The sequence below is a fragment of the Nelusetta ayraudi genome, unplaced genomic scaffold (assembly GCF_046127955.1).
Source record: "Nelusetta ayraudi isolate G7.1 ecotype Tasmania unplaced genomic scaffold, CSIRO-AGI_Nayr_v1 ptg000031l, whole genome shotgun sequence".
Taxonomy (NCBI): Eukaryota; Metazoa; Chordata; class Actinopteri; order Tetraodontiformes; family Monacanthidae; genus Nelusetta; species Nelusetta ayraudi.
Window position 1 is genome coordinate 4,057,121 of NW_027466081.1, and position 19,384 is coordinate 4,076,504.

General features: G+C 42.9%; 2 protein-coding genes across 5 annotated transcripts in view; both read right to left on the reverse strand.

Moving 5' to 3' along the window:
* Nucleotides 1-12,608, reverse strand: part of LOC142891428 (interleukin-1 receptor type 1-like) — a 17,080-nt gene extending 4,472 nt beyond the window's left edge. The window contains exons 1-10 of one of the 4 annotated variants that reach the window (XM_076030942.1): nucleotides 12,322-12,604; nucleotides 10,112-10,247; nucleotides 3,896-3,973; nucleotides 2,663-2,915; nucleotides 2,364-2,556; nucleotides 1,577-1,748; nucleotides 1,399-1,461; nucleotides 918-1,053; nucleotides 478-632; nucleotides 129-272 (exon numbers count right to left, since the gene is read on the reverse strand). In XM_076030942.1, the coding sequence (XP_075887057.1) occupies nucleotides 129-272; nucleotides 478-632; nucleotides 918-1,053; nucleotides 1,399-1,461; nucleotides 1,577-1,748; nucleotides 2,364-2,556; nucleotides 2,663-2,915; nucleotides 3,896-3,971 (1,192 nt within the window). In that variant the 5' untranslated portion in view covers nucleotides 3,972-3,973; nucleotides 10,112-10,247; nucleotides 12,322-12,604. Of the gene's footprint in view, nucleotides 1-128; nucleotides 273-477; nucleotides 633-917; nucleotides 1,054-1,398; nucleotides 1,462-1,576; nucleotides 1,749-2,363; nucleotides 2,557-2,662; nucleotides 2,916-3,645; nucleotides 3,715-3,895; nucleotides 3,974-10,111; nucleotides 10,248-12,321 lie in introns of those variants that run through there. The other 3 variants (XM_076030943.1, XM_076030941.1, XM_076030944.1) reach the window with 3 other exon arrangements.
* A 1,202-nt stretch (nucleotides 12,609-13,810) lies between these two features.
* On the reverse strand, nucleotides 13,811-17,985 carry LOC142891431 (interleukin-1 receptor type 2-like). Its single transcript, XM_076030948.1, has 9 exons — nucleotides 17,634-17,985; nucleotides 17,280-17,541; nucleotides 16,508-16,682; nucleotides 16,070-16,247; nucleotides 15,372-15,467; nucleotides 15,214-15,279; nucleotides 14,982-15,117; nucleotides 14,492-14,637; nucleotides 13,811-14,265 (listed from the first exon to the last, which is right to left on the reverse strand). Exons 1-9 carry the CDS (start codon nucleotides 17,716-17,718, stop codon nucleotides 14,120-14,122), a joined length of 1,290 nt encoding a protein of 429 aa, XP_075887063.1. The 5' UTR covers nucleotides 17,719-17,985; the 3' UTR covers nucleotides 13,811-14,119.
* Between the last annotated feature and the right edge of the window lie 1,399 nt (nucleotides 17,986-19,384).

A 19,384-nucleotide genomic window follows, 5' to 3' on the forward strand; every position in this document is an offset into this window, starting at 1 on the left:
CGTGCCCCACTTTTGCTCTCAGGCTGCTTTTCGCACATTTGAGCCATTGTGGGCACGGTGTCAACAGTAGCTGCACGTACACAGGAAACAAGAGCGCAACGCCGAAGGCAGCCGCTGTCGACACTCACCTGTGTTTGCGTAGAGGACTGGGAAGGCTCTCCTGAGCCAAAGCACGATGTCCATCTCAAACAGCCTGTAGGTGACCACGCTGAGGATGAAGAGAAATGTCGCGCCGCCAAGCAGGAGCCCGATAGGAAGGATGACATTCGGATCTGCAGACACAAAGAGACACAAAAAAAAAAAAACATCGGCGCAATTGTAAATCATCACAATCATATACGTTTCTGCATTGTCTGTTTGTGTCTTTGGTGGCAGGTTTTTTTTTCCATTTATATACACACGTATTTATACGTTAAGATTCTAGGAATCCGTTAAGACAAGGAGCACTGACTTTTAACATGCAGGAGGGGGTTTTACCTTCAGGCAGTAGAGTGAAATATGCCCTGCGATTTCCCCTGGAACTATATGCCACACAGGTGTAGTTTATATAGAGATCCTCCTCCTTCACCTCACTCATCACCAGAGACTTCTCCAACCACTCGCCCTCGATCGGCTCAACCTGGGACCAATTCCTGGTGAGCAGAAACCAAAGCAAGGCATCAGACAGTCAGTGACGGCGCACGCACTGCTATTCACAGCCTAGGACGCACAGCTAAAAATAACTTTTAAGGCATCCAAAACAGACAGGAAAGCGTCTTTGATCTGAGAGTCTAAGAGAGGTTTTAAGTCATTTCAAATTTTCCATGTGCGCACAGCATTTTCCTCTGACCAAATGTATATATTTTTAATAACATATGTTGTCCATGTGCGACAACAACATAAATGAAAATGTTCGAAGAAAGGTAAGCAGTTCTGACCGTGTTTCTGTAGCATGGAGGCGGTCATATGACTTGGTATTCCAAAGAAGATTCTCGTTGACCTGCCAAATGAGAATAACGTCGGGCTTCCCTTTGCATGGCACAAACACTTGGCACGGCTTGGTGAAATTGGACCCTAAAAAATACAAAACAAAATAGAATAGAATAGAATAGAATATCAAGATACTTAGTCGCTGATTAAAAACATTCAGTGACAATTAACCATTACAGACATTACTACGCTAGGGGGCAGTGTTGACCATTGTTTGCACAACAAGAACAAGAAGTCTCTTATTGATTGATTGATTGATTGATATAAGAAATCAGTTTTTTGTTTTTTCCCTTTGATATGCCCACAGACTTCAGAATTGTGAGCTATAAATACATCCGGGCTGATTATAATTTCAGTAAAGACGGGCCACTATACAGACATAAATGAGTGAAATGAGAAAAGGATGACGACGTTTCAAAGCACACTCACCGATCTCTACCTTGACTGCTTCACCGATTGGTTCGCGTATTTGCGGGGCGAGGGAGTATTGCACTGGACGGAGGGAGGAGAGAAACACGGCAGGTTGGTTTGTCTGCCGCGCAAATGAACACGCGCAGTCTACTGAGAAGTCTCGCAAGTTAAAACTGTCCTCCGTCCTTGGTCTTACTTGACACCCAGGCAGCGATGGTCTCCGACATGGATCCAGTGACGCCACCAAGCGTGAACGTCACAGAGCAGGTATAAGCCCTTTTGTTGTTGCTGTCCACCCTGGATACCGTCAGTTGGTTGTTACGCTTGTATGTATACTGGCCAACCCCGTCCTCAATGAGGTCACAACCCTTGGACAAGGACAAGGGAAACCAAATGAAATAAGGCTTTTAATTCCAGAAATGCACTGATAAAAAAATGAAAACTATATAAAAAAAAAAGCACAGCTATGTGTCAATGTGTTATAAGCCAAGCTGAAATATGAACACTTTTAATTATTCTAATTATGTCTCCTTTATTCCTGCCTACATAAATAATATTCAGTTTACTGATGCAATCATGCTTCATCCCTTTGCAACTAACAGACTTTTTCATTTTTGTCCTATTTTCTTTCACGACCAATTACACAGTGCGACATTTATTTTTTGACTTTTTAAGTTTGCAACAAACCTTTGCCGTACAATGTGGATTAAAAAGATTGCGCTACGCTAAGTAGACTGATTGTATGATAATAAAAAGAAAGAATCAACGCGAGGTCCACAATACATGTGAATCCTACAATAAGGCGCTTATTTGATAGTTAGATGTAGATCCCAGCAGTGCTACAAGATGCTTTTCCTGCATTTCTCTTCAGATTTCACGACTGGATATCTCAGGTTGCAAGACCATGACAACATTACAATGTTCTTTTAATTAATTCCACAGATTGCAAGATTTTTTTGGGGGGTCAAATTCTTTCTACTCACATTGTACCACTTGAGGGAATAGGAAATGTTGTAGCTCTTCAGTTTGTCCATACAGTCCCTCAGCGGGCAGGTTAGACTGCCGGAGACTCCATTTGTGAGCATCTGGTTAGTTGTCCGTGGCCTACTGCAATCTCCGTGGACTGGTTGCTCCACTACAAGCGTGATGGCCTGTTTGTAGCACCGAGTAGAAGTTCTGATAAAAAAAATATATAAAATAAAATAAAAATGAAAAATAAAACGTTAATTTCTTTAAGGGTGAGAAAATCGGACATCAATATTTTGCTTCCCCTGACCCGTACCTGAGTACGCTCACGTATTCTCCATGGTCGTCCATCGTCACATTGAGAAACCAGAGAGTTTCCCCACGCACCAGGATTCGACCGGGCTTCGAGCTCACTTCCCGGCCTGTCTTCATGTCGTACCAGGTGACGTTGTACGGGTCCGCCGGGTAGTTGAAGACCTTCGAAGTCACCAGGGTGCTATGCAACATGGCCATCTCCCCGGGCACAGAGAAGACCTTGTCAAAGTCCAGCACGTGGTTGGTGCAGTTTCCTGCAGATTGACACATCAGTGGAAGAATCCGTCAGTCATCCTCAAAAATCAGTTTCTATACTGTGGATTTCTGTGAGATCCATTCATGCATAGCGGCCGCTTAAGTGGGCAGATATCAAAACGTGGCTCCTGTCCACGACACGAACGGGTTTTTAAAGCAGAGTTGCAAGCAGCGGGCCAGTTTAACGGCAGCCTCATCTTGTAAATAATCATGAAGAGGAAATCCTACCAAACAGCTCAGGGATATCATGCCAATGTTTCTACAGTGGGAGACACTTGAAGGTAAATCATTTTCATCAAGTAACATCAAATATAGTAATATAGCAATATAGTAAAAAAAAAAAAAGTTACCTTCTTAATGCCAAAAGAGAAATAAAAGAACTTTTTCTACATTATGACATATTGTGTCGAAGGCTCACTCTACTCTATGAGGCACTATTTGGATTGACATAGGATCTATGCATTGCGATTGCCCAAGACCTCAGTGGGATTATTATCCAGTTAAATGAAGGTCAAACAAATGAAAAATAAATCTTGACTGAGTGCAGAAAAGATTCGGTTTGCACTGTTGTTGTTTTTGATGGGGGCAACTGTTGGCCAATGACATCACGTGACGCATGAGTGGTGAATGTTATTGTGTGATAATTGTCCGGCTACACCTATAATCATAGAATCATGTATTTTAATTAAATATTTGAATGAAATACATGCACCCTGTTGAAGGCCTTGCCTTAATTTGTCAGTCTTTCCACTCTCACTTGTTCTTCCAGCGTTCGACAGGAAGCTGAAGGATTTAGAGCTGCTAGGTAGACATAAATCCTCACTTCCAGTAATTTTCCATGCAACTCATCCGTAGGTTCCAACTAAACGGACTCACAGCCGTCTATTTTTAGCTTGCTGAACTCATGAGCGGTCTGCTTTTTTTTTCTTTTTTTTGTTTCTTAATTCACAATGAGCCCAACGAGTGTCACTCTGCTCACCTTCTCTGAGTCCTGCAAAAATTCCAGGGAGCTGAAGGACAAACAGTAGGCATGCTTGGAGAGAAGACAGGTCCATGACTGGAAAACACACATAAGAAACAGCAGTTAGGGAAAAAATGATGACAATGCGGCCGGACGCAGAACCTCCGAGTGTACTGGAACTAGTTGCACGGTGGTAATGCGAGATCCCAGCAGAAGTGCTAATATCAGTCAGCTCAAAATTTTGTCGCCTGCCTCACACTTGTAGGTCTTGTTGTGTCCTGTGCTTTCTCTTCTCTCTCACACTCATTGGTTTATATATTACGGTGTGCCTGGAAGGGGAGTGTCAAACCACTGTGCAGCTGGGAACTGGAAGGAGGCCCATCATTCCAAAGACGCTTCAGCTCCGTCTTAACCAAAAACGATGATCAAACAACGGGAAACACACTTTTCGTTTTCTCCTACTTGTGTAGGTGTGTTGCTGAACTCTATGCATTCACTCCAGGTAACTTAACACACACAGGGTCAATGCCAAACAGCTTCAAGCATTAAAAAAGAGAACATCAGTATGAATTGCTGGTTAAAGGCGCCAAGCCAAAAAGAAACGAATGAGGGATGAGGAAAGAATTCCAACCTGTCGCCTGTCAGAGTCAGCTCACCGCCAAACCTGCGTCTCCGTCAAAGTCAAAGAAGCCAATGCCAGTGCCATCAGGAGGTGTAACACGACGGTGCGGTCTGCGGCTGTTGGCGTGTGCAAAGTGCGTGACTAAAGTCAGGAGCCCACGCAGATGGACCATATCGAGGTGTTGACTTCACTGACTGACTCAGTTTACCAAACTGAACTCATTCGCAACCGGGAGCGCACACTTTTTTTTTTTCAGGATCATAAGTTTCCAAAGGAAAATCCTGCCTGTTTTAGAAATGGGAAGTGGGTGACCCTAAATAGACCCTACTGGAAAACACAAATATTTACAGCGGCAGAATTTTCCACTGATAAAACTGGACTTAATGGCTGGGCTCAGCTCAGATATCGGCAAGATATGATCAGTGTTGGCTTCCTGTGCAAATACATCATCAAACAAACTGAAGGGTATCTTTTAATTGGGGGGAGAGGGGGATCCCATGAGTTGAATCCAATGTAAATGTCACTTTTATTCATTCATTTTCTATAACATGAACCTTTATTGTTCCACAACCTGCACAGCCAGTACCAGGAGAGGCGACAGCACTCACCACCACATTTGAAAGGCAAGGTATAAATGTATTTGTTGGATATGGAAAAGGTCCTGGTTATATCGGGGCGAACGCACCCAACAAGCGACAATCCTGTGCTGGCGGCTCTGCGAACGCAACAGCAAAAGCGGCACGGACGTGTTGGAACTTGTCAGAGCACGGTCACATCAGTCGACCTGAGGCATAGTGGCTAATTCTAATCCAGTCCTGACCGCGGCCCACACTGAACCAACTGAAGAATAAAACTGGTGGATTAGAGCAAGTAGCCCACAGTGGCTAACAGTACGTACATTCTAGTGCTTTGACACGAAGAAGACTGTTTTAATATGTAGGTGTTTCAACACAAAAAAATGGATGGAAGGAAATAAAGGGACAATAGCATGAAAAATGAACAAGAAATAATCAACGTGACAAAAAAGGTGTTAACGGTGTGATATTACATAAACACCCCCAGACACGTACAAGGCCTCGTTCTGGCACGCAGCAGGAAGACACATTACTGCTTTTGAGGTTATGCTCAGCACACGCTAGGTCATTAATCTGTCGTTTCAGATGTGGTTGAGTCCCTTTGCTCTGAATTATGCAAAAAATTATTAGTTAGAAGCCCGTTTCGGTTTGAGTTCCGTATTAGATGTCTACCCGGTTTTGGTGTTAACATTTATTTTAACGTTAGGGGTTAGGGTTAGGGTTAGAACACAGATGCTTGTCAACCAGTGGTTGTATTAGCCAAACTTCTGACAGCTCACGGCTCATGGTTCTCCTTCTCCCCATTGACCCACCCCAATTCTACCTAACGGTTACCTTCGCGACATGCATCATCCCATTGAAACACGTCACGCACGTGATGCGCAGAAGAATGAAAGGAAAATGCCGACCACAACACGAAACCAAAATTTCTCGAGACCAGGAAATTCCAAGAAGGGACTTTATTCTACATACCATAATTTTGAGTTTTAACTGTAAGCAATAGAAGTAAGAAATAAAGGTGGCTGCATGGTTTGATGACAAATGCAGATTCTGAACACAACAATGCAGCTGAATTGCTGCGGCCTGAATTCTCACGGCCTGTAACAAACCCAACTGGCTTGTAAAGCATTCCACCACACCAGGTCAGATAAAGTCTGTAGTCCATGACGAATAAGGCGACGGGAAATAAGCCGAACCTAGCAGGATGTGGGTTCCTTTGATTTATTGAAAACATAAACTTTCATAACACACCGACACATCTCAGCAGCCACATGTTGTTGTCTGACTTTCTACTGTGAGAGGGGTTTATGCGGGATGGTGCAACTGTGGGGCAAGCCCAGGCAGAGAGAGCTGAGTGAGCTCCACCGTGTCGTCCCAGGTACAAACACTTGCGTAGGAGGACGCACTCTAGATTGAGGCCGAGGAAGTGAGTCAGAGGAAAGAAATGTCTTGTATGGTCTCCCTCTCCGGATCCAAGTCTTGCTGTTTGATGGGGTGTTGCGTCGAGCAGTGATTTTTTTATCAGTGTTTTACTTTGACTATGAGGTGTTGAATGATATGATAAATATCGGGGTCTCTGCCTACACACCATGTCATCTTGATACACCTCCCACTCAACCAGTGAAGATCAAAAAACACTTGAGAAAGCTTTGGAGGCAAACTTCAAAAGGCGATTGCCTTCAGGCAGAGCCAACAAGATTTTTTGGAAGGGAGTGTTTTCTACTCAGAGAGACCATTTGGGCCGCTTTTAGTGAACTCACTCCTGTTGAAAGAGCTTCTTGTACTTGTGCTAATTTCTATTGTCATCACCCCTCTGGTCTTTTTCTGTGGTTTATCAAAACAGCTTAGAGCTGCAGCTTTGAGCAGTCATTTCCCACTCTCAAGTCTCCCACTTTTGGTCTAAATTGCTGACTGTTTATGACTAATAAACACACAGGCTATTTGAGATAAGATTAGATTTGCTCTACTAATCCAAGCTGCCAGGAATGTTAAAGCGAAGCGAAGACAGCAGAAAAATGGAAACTTTGCTGCTGTATTTTAAAGGAAGCCGGTGTGGACAATTCAGCTGCCTGACAGCGCGTTTCGTCATTCGGGTTACTGCTCGCGGCGTCAAATAAACCAACAAAGAGGAAGGAGGACGAGGTATCCAGGTTTGGGTGCACAGACCACTGTAGTTCACTGGCAAGCTCAGGAGGGAGGAGGGAGAGTGAAAGACGCTCCAATCTAAAATGTAAACACTTAATGTTGCCGTTTCTTCTTCAAAATCTCCAAATATTACACACCTAACATTTAAATATTTTTGGCTTACAAAGAAGGAAAAATCTTTCATTTTCCTTCATAATGGTAATTTCACCAAAAATAAACCAGGGCTGGACTCTCTAGCCACGCTCCCTTGTCTCTTTCAGCTGCCAGTGTAATGGTTACATTACTTGCAATGAAATGTTGTTTTATTTCAGTATGAATTTATAAAACCCCTTCTGAAGAAGCCTTGTCTCACGTGCCAAAGCTCAATAACCAGAGCTAGCTAGTTCTTCCTGTTGTGCTAAAAGAGACCGTTTCAGTGACCTCCATTGGAATTGAAGTTGCTTGCAGGTTGTTAGTGTGAGGATAGTAAGTGTCAGTAAGTAAACATAAACAGAATGGAGGAGGGCTTCTGGGAAACATGTCAGAGTGGGTGGTGCTAATCCATGTCATTAATACATTGAGCTACCTTAGCAGCGGCACGTATTCAGCGTTAAACTTGATGCATTTTTACTCGGAAGCTGAAGAAGGTCGATTGCCAAGTCTTGTTCTCAGTGCTAGTTGGGAAATGGCGCCTGCTAACTGAACAAATGTGTGTAAAGGCTCGATTTCTCAACAAAGTGACAGAGGGGAACAAACATCCATTTGGGTCTGTTTGCGGTGCACTCAGCCAGCAGCCAAGAGGCTCTTGCCAACAAATCAGCTCAGTCAGGCAGACTTTGTCCAGCTGTGTGTTCCACTGCGTCCACAAAGACCACAGAGTGACCACGGGCCCAAGGTTGTGACAACATGAACGACTCGGCAAACAACCCGTATAGTAAATTACAATGAAACGGCGCAATAATTAAAAGTAAATTAATAGTCAAATATTGTGGTGTTGTGCTGTCGCTTTCTGTTCCGTTTAAACTCGGTGATGGCAAGCGGAAGGCAACAATGGCCGTGATCTCATCTGAAATATGTGAGTCATGTAATAAATGTGATGATTACAGTCCTGAGTCAAAGAAAACATGATTCAGCGGCAAAATGAACTTTCACCTGCTGCTCTGGCAAACATTTAAGAGAGCGCACAAGAATTCCAAGAATCTGATAACATGAACAGTCGCAGAACTCTGGAATGATTCTCATTGGATGCCAAACATGACTGTTTTCGGTTTTGTGTGTTTCTAGTTTGTCAATGAACTCTGGAGAAGTCCATCCTTTACGTCTTTTGCTGAGTGTAACTTTTAAAGCGCATCACACGTCTGGAAATTGGCCCCTGTTGATGTCACAAAGGGGTGCCGGTCACTTTTCCAGTTGGTTTATGCCCTTGTTCTTGTCCTCTCCAAAAGATGTGAGGCCGCTTCACAGGAGTCCAAAGGGGGAAAAAAAGAAGATCTAAGTATTTCATGTGGGACCTCTAAATGTCAGCTTTACGCTGAGTGCTTAGCGAAGCAAAAAACTGAATCGGAAGAGGATGTGAGGAAGAGAATTGAAACTTGGAACCCCGAAGCATTTCCTTCATCCGACTTTCAGAAACTTTCAGTCTTTCAGACACACCTCGTACCTCTGCAGGCCGGGCAAACTGCAGATAATATTTATCCTGGAGAGCTCATTTGGTTCATGTTTGGCATGCAGTTAACAACTTTTGACTTCCAAAGATGTTTTCCTTCCAGGGCCTGTGCTGCGGTGACCCTCGACCCTGTGGGGAGGGTCAGGTCAATGTTGACCAAGAGAAACGACGCCCGCGAGAGACAGATTCTCACGGTCTCTCTTCTGAACCATCTCTGACCGAGTCGCTCAAATTGAAGGCATGTGAGAGACAGGAACACAACACTTGGATGTATATTAGTACATGTTTACGATGCCGGACTGATGAGAATGAATACATGTGGGAATGTTCCCATAAAATGACAAACGTCACCGCTTTCACAAAGTTGGGGCAAATCGGGAGGCTGCGCAGTTTGTTGGTACCGCTGCAAACTGTGAATAAGCACCGATGAAGTCTGAGTGGAAGCCAGGGGTGCCGAGGGAGAGATGAGAGTTGTTTTTTTCCCGTTTCTGTTTCAACTACATGACTCACGTGGCGATTCTGAAGGGGGAAAAGAAGGCAGAGAGCATCGCGTGCAGATGAGCGGGTCGGTTGTATCTCAGTTTGGTTTCTGCGGCGAGACGACTCCCGTCCCTCCGCTCACCTTCCTATTTGACTCTTTGCTCTGTCGCTGCGGCTTAGTTTCTATTTTGGCTTGACTTGTGCACGTCAATCAAACACATTCGCTCTATCAATTTTAATGTTACATTAAAATCCTTGCAGTGAGACACATCGTTCAAAACTATCATGTAATCACTGGCTAATTTTACCACTCAACTCTATATTTGGTGGTACTGAATAGTGTCCTTGTAGCCTTGCAGCATTCGCAACAATAAAGTTGAGAGAAATGTCACCTGGACACAGTGGACAATAAAGTTACATGAAGCTCACATGATGCACAGCCAAGTCAGACCTGAGCTCACCAATTAAGCTTAAGCGAGTCACGTTTCTAGTCAGTCTGCATGCTCCTTAAATACTAATTATAAATACTTAAATAATTAAGACCAAGAAAAACTGTGCGTCAATGATATGCATGAACAAATTGCACTGAAAGTATATGCACACAAGAACAGTCCAAATTGCACCCATGATTAGTAAAAACAGGTTAGGTCCTCTCACCTTCAAGTTTTCTTTAAAAAATTAAATTAAATTAAAAAATTAAAAAAATCAAGTTGAGTTTATATCAACTCGAATCAACTTCTAGACAGAAACCGACTGACTGGACTCACCGAAGACAGAGCAACGCAGCCGCCAGACTCAGGAAGGATGAGGGCTCCCTCTCGCCACAGCAGAGCTCAGAGAAACAACCTCATCTGTGACCCGAGCGTGCGGTGCAGCGCGCTGACTCAACAGCCGTCCCACCTCCTGTGGACAAACACCAACGCTTCAGACAATGAGCAGGAAGAGTGTTTTTCCCGACCAGACACCGCTGCTCACCTTTCCGGGCATTGCAAACGCAGCAAAGGTCCATCGCCAGAATCAAACTCCCGAGAGGAAAAAAAAAATCCTAAAAATAACATCACCAAAAAAACTGAACAAAACAAAAAACCTCGAGTTGAAAACAACATTAGACTGAGCGGATGAAAATAAATCTACCTGAATGCTGGTCAGAAACACCGTGTTTCTGAGTATGCAAAGATATTGATTACAAACTGCATTGGATTGACAAGAAAATCGTTTGCAACGCATGCATTTTGTTGTTCATCAGGAATTGACAGTCAATGTCATTGTTAACGGCATGGTTAAGATTGATCTATCCAATTCAAAAGATGAATTTCCTAACATGTTTTCATCCATCCAATTTCAATAAACACTTCCTGCCTGAACAGGAGGGGGTTCTGCTGGAGCCTCTCCCAGGGCGAAGGCATGTGACACACAGTTCATCGCAGGGCCACACAGAGACAAACAAACACAACACAACTCTTTGCACTCACATGCACACCTGCGGACAATTCAAAGTTTCCAATTCACCTCACATGCATGTTTTTGGCCTGCGGGAGGCAGCCCGAGAACAAGGAGGGAACCCACGCAGACGCAGGAAGAACATGCAAACTCGACACTGAAAGGCCCCAGGAACCAGATTCGACCTTCAGCTGCGCCACCGTGTCATCCGATATGTTTTCAGATTATTGAAATATATACATATTTACATCTGTACAAATATATATGATGATATATATGCAAAGCATTGCGAGATGCCTCTAGATGTGATTCGTAATTTAGCGCTCTGTAAGTAAAAGTTGAACATGTGTGCGTGTGTCTGTGTTTTATGTGTACAAACAATTAGTTGATTCAAAAGGAACGAATACAAAATGTCTCTTAAAATCAGAAAACATCTGTTTTCTTCTCTTCAACACGTGCCTGACAAGAGTTAAGTGGCACATTTCCTGCTAATGTGACCTAAAAGCAAGCTGGGTGGGATTTGCGGTTGCACACGGTAGCAACAACACAGAGAAACAAGCACAAAAAAAAACCAAGCACAGACAGCAACGTGCTCGTCCTTAAACAAACATTTCACCATTAGCTTTTTTTGGGGTTTTTTTTGCAGTTTACCATGGCAATGCATATGAAGCGGACACACACATCACCGTAGCACCTTAACCACCAATATTCACTCACCGAAAATAAAATAAAAAAACGAAGACACAACAGAGAAAACGTGCTACTATCACGGAACCGCTCAGATTCACCAGACAGACACGCAGGTTTCAGCATGACGGATTTCCCAGAATGCATGGTGACATCACCAGAGACTCCAAAGTGCATTATTGCAAGTGTTTCCCGGGGTCATTGGCCGAGTTCAGTGTAAATATCCCAGTGATTTTGAAAAAGCAAAAGTTCTGTGTTGTGAACTGAAGGGGCCTTTTGGATGAGAGGCGAAATGTCTTAAAGGGACCAAAAAAAACAAAACAGTCCAGTTACCTTTAACTTGATCTTCAAGCCTATACGATGACCAGTGCAACTGAGACCCTTCACAGACATTCAGCAAGGTTATTAATGTGGCCCACATCCAGTTTAAAATCAATGACGGTTATTAGAAATGATTTAAACCAAATTTGAAAATGTGCTTTTTTCAACAAAAAAAAAGGGAGAGAATGAGAAGAGCTAGGGTTTGACTTTGTGAAATTTCTTTGTAATTTGCTCCCCATCATGTGTTCCTTTAATGTCAGGAATCAGTTGTGTTTAAAAGGGGAAGAAAAAGTAGAGGAGGAGGAAGAAGAAGAAGAAGGAAAACGTGCTGAAGCAGCACTTGACTGTGAACCCGAACATTTGTCCCACCAACGAACGTGACAAGAATACAGTTGCATTTAATAAGGGCGGGCGGCACTGAGCGCGGCTCCAAAGACGCCGCAGCAGTGGTGTCAAGGACTGAGATCCTCCAGAATTTCACCACGATCCCATCTCAGCCCTGGGGAGTAGCGACAAAGTGACGACTCACCAGCTTGATAGTTGCACGGCAAACAGCCTCGCGAAGGACACATTAAAATCCCGTGAATCCATCCAGCTTTGATTTGTACAGATAAAAAAAAAAAGTCAACAAATAAAAATAAAAAATAAAAATAAAAATAAAAAAAAACAGCCCCAAGGTGCGGCTGCGACTTCCTCTTTCGTGGAGTAGGGGCCGCGTGTCGAAACTTCCTCCACAAGGATCTTTTGAAAGCCGGCTGGTGTCCTAATCTGTTGAGCAATAAATGGGAGGAGATCCTGCTATTTGCACACACACACACACACACACACACACACACACACACACACACACTACATCTTTATCTCACACAAAATTCAAATGAGGGTACGTTGAAGTTAACGTCGTAATGAACGTTAAAAAATATTCTCCTCCAGTGTTTCCCGCCCTCCTCCACTGTCACAGGGATCATTTCCCAGCACCGCTGGCTCAGCGCAGCTATCTGGCACACGCTGCTTACACAACCCCGCGTGTCCCATTTATTAAAACTGTCATGTTGAGACCTCTAGTGGTCGGTCAGAAGAAGCTATTGGACCGTGAGTTTGGTGTATCATTTCAAAGGGTGCGGTATTTTATGTGTTTTTGTCGATGATTTTTTTTTTCACGTGTAGCAGTGCCACCTGGTATGAAAACTGCTCTTGAACCAGTAAGCCTGCAGGATTTTTTTCGTTATATCCATTTTCAGACTTATTTTCCATTTTCAATTTTTTTCTCCTCTGCCTTAAATAATTGGTTATTAAGGGAGGGGGGGGGGATCCTTTATAGTTTGCTCAAAAATATTAACCCTCTGTTTACAGCCTTCTGCTACGACACTGGGTTTCAGCCTCCAGCAAAACCACATTGTTGGATGCTTGAAATGAGAAAAAAACAAACATCCAAGGTCATTGGAGAGGGTGGGGCCAACAAGGGCTCGGTAATTTAAGTAATCACGGCCCTCTGTGACATCACAAAGTGCTGATTTCCGAAATTGTGTGTTTCAGTCGCCGCATCCATTTAAATGCTCCAGATAAATAGACATGCAGATGTAGCCTGATTGTGAATGTAAACTTTCATATGGTTTAAAATGGTTAGCGTTACTATTTACGACGGTGATGGACACTCATAACATTTAAAAGTAGTCATAATAATTTTCAATCTAAACATACGGTCAAATACACAAGCATGTGGGAAATTGTATCTACATCCGTGTGTGTGTGTGTGTGTGTGAGTGAGTGAGTGAGTGTATTTTTTTGCTTATAGTGTGTTTTAAATCTTTATTTTCCCTTTTTTTTTAATTCCCCGGTGAGTTTTTTTTTCTGTGCAATACTAAAATGTATGTGTTGTAGCAGAAGGCTGTAAACAGAGGGCTAATCATATGTCATATAATCAACAGAGAGGTGTTTTCTGTGATCCAGGTGAAACTAAAGGCGGAGGTGCAATTTCCAAAATATGAATAAAAATTGGGTTCATTCTTTGGGCATCATTGAAAGGATTTGCATTGTGGTTTTATTTTATTATTTATTGACTTTAACATAAAGTGCAACATGAAGTAAAAACACAAAATAAGACCAATAGATTGAAACAGTTGTATTAGCAGCAATCAATAAAGCATTTCATTTCTAACTTAAGAGAAAGTGGCAAAAAAAAAAAAAATCCTATTAAGTCATCCGAAGGCACAAAACCGTGGATCCATTTCAAGGGAGTGTTGAACAACAGTCGTACCACCAACGACGATCATCAGCTGCGTCGGTTCTGTGGAGCGTACCAGAGTCCGTCTCAGGCGGTCGCTTCATTAGAGTGTGCTGCCCTGTCGGGCCAGGATGTAATCCAATTTTCTCTTCCCTTTGGGCTTGAAGAGGACGTAGAGGAAGATAGAAACAACCGCCAGGAAGCAGGACGCAGCCACCACAGCCACAACCAGCCATGTGAAGGCGGAGTCTGTGGAAGGAGAGAAAGTCGGAGGTAACGCACGGCTCGAACATCGCAGAGGATTCCATTGTAAAATGCTGCTTGGACTTCGCGGTGCTTGGAAATTAGGAAATGGAATGTTTTCAGTGAATTGACACTGCAGATCAATTCCAATTTTTCCGGAGAATATTTTTGGGAGAAGTTGAAAGTAATAATTAAAAAATAATCCTCCGATAGCAAAAAAACACAAAATCACCTTCTAGTTGGAACTGCACGACAGCTTCCCGTCTCCCTCCACCGTTCTGAGCGACGCACGTCACTTCCGTCTTGACATCGTCGTCGGTCATGCTGAGAAGAATTAGCCTCACCTCAATCTGGCAGCTCTCAGACTGCCGGCTCACACTGGAAGAGGCAGGTGAAAGAATTACGAATTATGAATCGGTACTACCGTTTGCTTTTGCCTTCTAATTACTTATAGTCACAAAGCTAATGGAACAGCATGACAATGAGCATAACATTATGAATAATAAACGTGCAAGTATGATTTGGTCTGTAATTTGCTACATTTCCACTTGATGTTCCTACAACTCGCAAATGGGGCCTTTAAAAATGTAATCTAGAGTCTTGCAGTAATGTTCCTTAACCACCAGGGGGATCGAATATTCATAAAATTAGTTTTATCACATGACGAAAAAGGTAAAATATTTCAAAGGTAATGATAAAAACCAATGTTAGCCAAAGGTTACCTTGGCGCTCCCTGCAGAGCTCGCTCATTGAGGTACGATGACTCCACTGATTGGCCATTGACTAGCCATGTGACCACAGTGGAGTCCACCACGTCGCATCCAGTGACAGCTTTGCAAAACAGCTCGACCGCTGAACCTGAGAGAAGAGAGTGGTTACTTGGCCATTAGTCCTCCCTTTATCTCAAAGTGGTTTCCTGTTTGTGTGCATCGTGGTTTTGTTAGTTTCTCTCACCGTGTGCACTGTCAAATGTGGTTCCATTCAGTGGTGAGACTATTACAGGTGGTTGGATGTTCGGAGCTGAAACACACAAACACGTGGTGACTGTCATGGTCCATTTCCGTTCTTATCTTAAGCCAAACAACAACTCAGTGATAAGTATAAAGGCTTACTGAGTGCGGTCTGGTAGCTGTCGGTCGTCCATGTGTGGGAGGTCACGTAGTCATAGTCATCCTCCGTGGGAGTGGGAAGAGCCTCGTGGTTTGAATCTGCATTCACACAAACAGACGAGTGTTAACCCATTTGAAGAACCAGGTCTCACAGTGACATAAGACACAGTTTACTGCTAATTAAAGGACTGCGAAAATGACCTTTGTAAATGTGAAAAGTATGTTTCATTTAGGAAAAGTCGAGATCCACTGGGACATCAGAATAGAATGAGTAAAATGAGGGTGATTTTTCCATAATGAAATTTAGCATTTTCCTAAGTAGCCATCTTTCTATAGCATGGCTTATTAGCCTTGCAACATGACAATATGGCCAATGGCATGAGACAGATTAGAATGAACGTTTGCATGAAACTTTTTACTGCAAGCAGTCTGACTCTGAAACCAAACTTGGTCAAAATGCAAACGAAATTTTCAAAATAAATGTTTGGATATTGTCTGTCAAATACCATCGGGCGAAAGTTACCCCGTCTATTTTATCATCTGCGCCACAGTATATTGTGCTTCTGGTAGTTAAGCGCACTTGGTGTGTTGCTCCTTTACCACCAGCAGAGGGCAGGGCTGGTACATGATTTTGATTGATGGTAAAATAGTGAGGTTTAAACACAACAACAACAAAACAACAAAAACACGTAAGAGTTCACCTTTGACTCGGAGAAGGATGGCTCTGCTGACGTTGTAGCGCCGGTTGTTGATCAGCACTCTGAGCTGGCAGGTGTAGACTCCCTGATGGAATCTGTTCACAACAGGGATCTGAAGCCTGCCGTTGTCCTCCCTGAAGGAGCTCCTGTGGCCTCGCCGAAGGCCAGTGGGCCCAGAGCTCTGTCAGTGAGGAAGCAGGTGGGAACATTGAGACTTCAAAAACTGAGCTTCTTGTAAGTGTTGCAAAAGGGAAAATTTGTCTTGAAAAATAAACGTGCACACTAAAATCAAGTCTCTTTTCAACTGTTGTTGCTGGTTAATTACATGAGATTAACGTTCTCGGCCTACCAATGGAGAATTTCAGCATTTTTTTGCTGTGCAGCTCAATCGAAATACACCACAACAAGTCAGTTTGACAGCTGATGTTTCTTTTCTCTCACCTTGACCCAGCTGATCAGTCTGTCCGTCTTGTTGAAGTCATCCAAAGAGGGACACATGATGGTTTTGCTGTGTCCCACTGAGGCGAAGAAGGGATAGGACAGTTTGTCCATGTCCACAGACTCGGCCTCGTACACCTGCAGCCTGATGCTCCCGGTCACGCAGTACGTCTCGTTCCTGGAGACAAAAAGAGATGTTGTTAAGGCCACAGCCTATGCCTTCGCCCTATGATGGCTGGGAGAGGCTCCAGCAGACCCCCGTGACCCTGAGCTCAGGAAGAAGCAGGTATTGAAAATGGATGGATGGTTCTTCAGAAGTCTACATGGCTATTGTGAATAACCGAACCGACAAGAACCTAAGAGCCAATTCATTTAGTGAATGATTCTTCAAGCTCCTAACATGGTTCTTTGGGATCTTAAAAGGTTCTTATTTGTTATTTTATTTTTTAAACTGTGCAAAAATAAACAAAAACAAAACGTTCAAAAGACTACAAAATGTATTTTGGTGTATCAATTAATGTTGCTTGTAAAGCAGACAGTAGTTTAAAAAAAATATTTAAAAACAACAACATACACTTCTCCTTACAAGTCTTTGGTTGCAGCCAGTTGTTGGCTCTGCTAGTTAGATAGTACGGTTGTTCCACTGCTATTGGATATAGATTTGTTTCATTATGATTTATATGTTGAGATCAGCAATCTGTGAGTAAATGTAATCTCTAACATAAACACCTTCAGAAAATCAGGAAACAAAAGCAAAGGAAGTTCCAAAACCCACCTGTAGGTGCGGCTGTATTCCCCCGAGTCGGACGCCTTGGTTGGAAGGAGCCACAGCTGCTTGTCCACCTGGAGGACCCTCCCCTTGTGCTGATTGGCCACGGCCTCCGTCCCGCCGTCCTTGCTCATGATGAAGTCCTGGCTCGGCGGCGCTATCTTGCGCAGCTGCAGCGCTCTCTCCAACATTGGGAAGGAGAGGATGACCGCGTCGCCCTCCACTCTGAATACCTCCACCTCCGAGGACCCGAGGAAGCACCCGTCCGCTGGAGAGACGGAGCCGCCCTTCAGCATTTTCGTAGACGTACGGCTAATGTGGAGACGGTGGTACCAAAAAAAAAAGAAGAAAACCACTCACCTCTGGTGGGAAAAGAAGGCAGCAGAGGTATTCCGTGAATGCAACTGATGAAGGCCGCATTCAAAACCAGCAGCAGGTGGACCATGATGGCAGTCTGTGGAGATCCAGCGATGTCAAGTGAGCAGGATGCCGACAGAAATAGAGCTACTTTAAAAAAAAAAAAAAAAAGATCCTCCAATGTAAAGACAATCCGATCTGATGCAGTTGCTTTTTTTTGTTGATGTTATTAATGGTCGATAACTGATATGTTTTTACAAAGCTAGGCACCCGCATGACATCCTAAAGTTGTGAGGGAGTCCCGCTCCTTTTGTACACTGGACGTCTTCTTGTGACATCATGAGAGTCGTCATCGAAAACACCGGCACTCCCGCTCCTCCTACGCTCGGCGACCAGCGTGAGTCACATGAGGAGACTGACACCAAAGGTCAGCAAAAAAAAAAGAAGAATTTTTTTTTTTACAGTAATACCAGCATGAAGAAATTCTTCCGTGGCAAAATGTGTTGGCATGAATGAGAATTCAAGTCAACTCAAAACTCCGCTTTTTCCGATTTCACACTGATGTCACAGCTTTCCAAAGAAGCACGTGGCATCAAATGGACCATCAAAGGACCGGGATTTACGTTACCAGGGCTTGCAGTACAATTTCATACCACTGGATGTTGCTAACTCTTACACGCTTGACCTTTAACATTTTAAAAGAAAACAATTCAGGTTCGGCTTTTCACTTTGAACGATTAACATTTGTGCAACTACAACGGTGTCTTTTCTTGAAACAAACTTTGTATATTAACAGTGGCACAAAAATAAAATAGTTATTGTTTTTGTTGATAGTTTTTGGCCAATTAAATCAGCTGATTCAAAATAACAAGACGGAGAGCTGTGCTTGGATGTGAATATTTTTAACTGCAGAGTGAGATCATTGTTTCATTGGAAACTAGCCCATTTTCACTTCTGCTTGTGTTTCCTCGTGTTTGTCGGCTCACCAGACTGGTGGAGCTCTTGCACATGCACGCACAAGTTGTACATTCTTTCCCCTCCTGAAAAATTACAATAGTCATCGCGGGGTAATCCCTGCAATCTGTGGGAGCGTCGCTGAGGGAAATTAATACGTATGCACGAAAGTCATACTGAAACCAAATTTCAGCTGAAACATTTGTGGAAGGTGGAGGCTTAATTTAGACAAATGGACAACCAGACTCAGCTACGGCCATGATTTAAATAATCTAGGACTATCCTTAGATCGTTCAAAATATTTGGAAAAAAAAATTGAATGCATTTTATTCAAATTAATATTTTCTTTTAATATATTTAAATTATTTTTCACATTAGTTGATGAATTCTGAAGATTTAGCTGATTTTTCATTTACTGTATCAAAAAAAAAATCAATTCCATTTACTCTACATTCGAAGCATGCATACAGAGCTATAGATTGTGAACATTAATGGCTGATTAAAAATAAATAAGATTCAAGCAGCAGAGCAAAAATATTGAAATGAGCAACTTGACGACGTGTCATGTAATAATGATGCATAAAAAGCCAGTCGAAGTTTGAATGCATTGTACCTTAAAAATGTCATTCCCATACTCACTATTATTCCAATCATTAGTGCTCGTGAAAATAATAACAGTCCGTTTAACAATGCCTTTTTGAGCAAAATGATAAAGGCAACGTTAGTAGTAAGAGAATGAATTTTTAATAATAAAAAAAAGCAAACAAAAATGCTTTATACTTTACACAAAGAGATGAGAC

Bases quoted from the DNA above. Each gene is read 5' to 3' on its own strand.
- LOC142891431 (XM_076030948.1), bottom strand. From the start codon at position 17,718: ATGGTCCACCTGCTGCTGGTTTTGAATGCGGCCTTCATCAGTTGCATT. The intron at 15,118-15,213 runs GTGAGAGAAACT...CTCTTCTCTCAG, and splicing joins CACATTTGACAGTGCACACG to GTTCAGCGGTCGAGCTGTTT. The intron at 14,638-14,981 runs GTAACCTTTGGC...TGCCTCTTCCAG, and splicing joins GCTCTGCAGGGAGCGCCAAG to TGTGAGCCGGCAGTCTGAGA.